This window comes from Poecilia formosa, unplaced genomic scaffold, assembly GCF_000485575.1.
Source record: "Poecilia formosa unplaced genomic scaffold, Poecilia_formosa-5.1.2 Scaffold21, whole genome shotgun sequence".
Taxonomy (NCBI): Eukaryota; Metazoa; Chordata; class Actinopteri; order Cyprinodontiformes; family Poeciliidae; genus Poecilia; species Poecilia formosa.
Window position 1 is genome coordinate 1,361,116 of NW_006799960.1, and position 3,174 is coordinate 1,364,289.

The 3,174-nt window shown below is 40.5% G+C and overlaps 1 protein-coding gene across 5 annotated transcripts in view; it reads right to left on the bottom strand.

Moving 5' to 3' along the window:
- yrk (Yes-related kinase) overlaps positions 1–3,174 on the bottom strand; it is a 22,045-nt gene that overhangs the window by 244 nt on the left and 18,627 nt on the right. For all 5 annotated transcript variants that reach the window (XM_016669258.1, XM_007547603.2, XM_007547605.2 and 2 more), the window contains 2 exons: positions 2,800–2,931; positions 1–993 (listed from right to left, as the gene is read on the bottom strand). The exon at positions 1–993 is cut by the window's left edge and continues 244 nt beyond it. In XM_016669258.1, coding sequence (XP_016524744.1) covers positions 785–993; positions 2,800–2,931 — 341 coding nt within the window. In that variant the 3' untranslated portion in view covers positions 1–784. The remainder of the gene's footprint in view (positions 994–2,799; positions 2,932–3,174) is intronic.

The following is a 3,174-nucleotide window of genomic DNA, read 5'->3' on the forward strand; positions in this document are numbered from 1 at the left end:
GAACAATAGACGAGACAATTCATACATAAAGCGCATTTCTTATTCCTTCCACTTTGAGCGCAGCATTGCAGGCACTTGTTCAAGGAGACAGACATAGCTCTAATATCAGACCTTTTATCTTTTTAAAATCAAATATCATAACTATAATGAAATCAGGTCTCTGCTCAGTTATTGCTGAAGATTGAATCTTTTTTAAATATCAGAGTGAATCTGTTAATAATCTGGTCAGACAAAGAACCGCGAGGTTCACTGACAGCTGTCGGAGCTTCCTTGAGATGTGCAACTTGTTGCAGGCGAGACTTTTTGCATCAGCACATTTTTCCACACAGAAATCAGTCAATCTGATGGCATTCTCCTCGCAAAATAAAATTTAAAAAAAGAAGAAGAAAAAAAAAAAGAAATCAAAGGACCTGAAGAAATATGGCAGCTGAACAGATCATGCACCCACTGGACTCCCTCAACCCACCCCTCAACACAAGCATCTACATTTTCTTTCAGTTGCTTGTTGTCATGGTTACAGAGTAAAGCAACATTACTGCAAGGCCGGTTCAGGAGAGCTCCAACTCCTCGGCATGATTAACTGATCTGTTCTGAGCAGGATGCAGTGACGATCGGCAGCCAAAAACAAAGGAAATGTCAAAAAGTCGTTGATATGTTTCTTCATACGAGTTAAGTGTGGATCAAAAGCACTGAGGGCACAAATAAACGCTCAACTTCAACGTGCCCGTCATTGTATTTCTGCATGGTGGGTTAAAAGCTCCGCGTCTGTCTGACACGATTCCGGTCACAGGTTTTCTCCGGGCTGGTACTGCGGCTCTGTGGCGGTGAAGTAATCCTCCAGGAAGGACTGCAGGTACTCAAAGGTGGGTCTCTCGTCGGCCTCCCGCCTCCAGCACTGCAGCATCAGTTCGTGGAGCGAGGTCGGGCAGCCGTGGGCGCCTGGCATCCGGTAGCCCCTCTCTACCTGCTCCAGCACCTCGCGGTTGTTCATGCCTAAAGGGGAAAGAGGAGGAAGGATTAAAACTGAATTATGTTCAAAACAAAAAAGAAAAAAAAAAACAACAAAAATCAAATATATTACGCACACTTGAATTAAAATTCAATAACAAAAAATTTAATGGAACACTTAATATGATAAAAATAAAAATCCTGCCTTTTCAAAAGTGATTCTATCTTTTGAACTTTTGGCATTTTGTCTGGAATATACAGTACATTTTATTTGTATTTTTTGTGATGCACCAAAATAATGTACCCCTTACTGTGAGGGGGAAGGAAAATAATTCATGGTTTTTAAATTGTCTCTTTTTAAAAAAAGGTGTTATTGGCTCTAGTGGCCTTTATTTGATAGTGAATTGACAGGAAAGTAGGTAATGAGAGAACGGGGGAGACATGTGGCAAAAGTCAGCCACGTCGAGGATTAAGGCCTCCATTTGTGGGTTCTTAACCCCTGCGCCACCACAGCACCCCTAAACTGTCTTTCTAGCAAGAATGAAGGTTTGTTAGAGAACATTAGAACACAAACCGCATCATAAAGTACAGAGAACATAGCAGGAAGGTCCAGGAGAAAGATGTCGAGAAGCTTTTTGATGTTGCTAGAAAAAAAGGCAGGCAAATTTGAGCAGATCTTTTTTTTTTATTTATTTTTTTTTTTTTTATCTTTCTCTGTCATTTATTTTTGGTTTAAGTTAAGAGCAACTGTGAAGGGACCTGAGAACAACATGCAGCGTTGGAGCTGCATGTTGGAGAGCGCTGACCTAACCTGACAGACTTGGGAAAACAGAGCATTAATCAGAGAAGCAGCCAAGTAGCCTGTGGTAACTCTGTGGGAGCAGCAGGGAACCACAGCTCAGGTGTGAGGATCTATCATAAAGACAACTATAGATCATTACAATCCACAGATTTCTCATTATGAAAGTGAAAGTGAAGAAAGCTGCTCTTGCAAGGAGGTCATTAAAAGTTCTGATTAAAGTCTGGCATAAGCCAGGTAGCAGAGGACACAGCAAATATATGCAAGGCGCTCCGGTAACACCGGGGTGCTTCAGGTGGGTTGGTACTGATATTTACTGCAACATCATCACAACTCCAAAGGCTCCAAAAGGTTTCGCTTCAGTCTTGGTACTATTGTCCTGGTCAACAAATGTCTCTGTTAAAAATAATAATAATAATAATAACTTTCTTTATATCACCTGAACAACAACAGCTGCATGTGTGCATTAATGTGCACACATGCAGAGTGCAAAGAGAGTGTTTGTGCTCGCTAGACTGGAAAAAATAAAAGAAAATGAGGGGAAGATGCACAACATAAGATCCGTTGACAGGATGAAAAAAATAATAAATAAAAACTTGCAGAAGAAGAGGGAGATAAAACAAAAAATGAACACGTCTTCACTAAGACAACTGGGAAATTATTCAACCCTGTTCCCACTTCTCACACAATTCTTCTTCATATTTTATCAGATCACCAAGTTGAGGTGTAAGGTATCAATAACATTTTGCTTGTGAAGGAATTGCATGAATTATCTCACTTATTAAAACATGTAAACTCGGGAAGCCTCAGGATCGGCATGCTAATTGGCACAGGAGGGTGGAAGATGCTCAAGAAACGGTTACCCCTCCTTTTACCGTAAGTTCTCATCTACTAAGCGAGGAAGTGCTTAGGCTATGAAGTCTCCAGCAGAGCGGCTCAGTGGCAAGGTTTGTTAGTGTGAAAACCCACCATGTCTCAATAATCAGCTGTTTCACATGCAAAAACTAAACAGCTTCACTCTGAAATGATCTGAGTTTGGTCTGATCCAGTACCTGGGTAGGGAACACGTCCCTTAGTGATGAGTTCAGTCAGCAGGATACCAAAGCTCCAGACATCTGACTTGATGGTAAAGCGTCCATAGAGTGCAGCTTCTGGAGCCGTCCACTTGATGGGGAACTTTGCTCCTGAAACCATGGTAACACAGTCAAGATGTGTGCTCATGTACTTAGGATAGGTTAGGACTAAAAATAAAGACATAAAGACTAAACTAATAACTATATAAAAAGATGCAGATGAAGACTAGATTCTTTTTTTCTTACTCGTGCACACGTATTTTCAGTTCCAGCTCACTGTTTGCTTCCACTCATCATGTTCATGAATGTCATATTAAATTTAAATTAATAAATTTAATAAATTTATTAAATTTA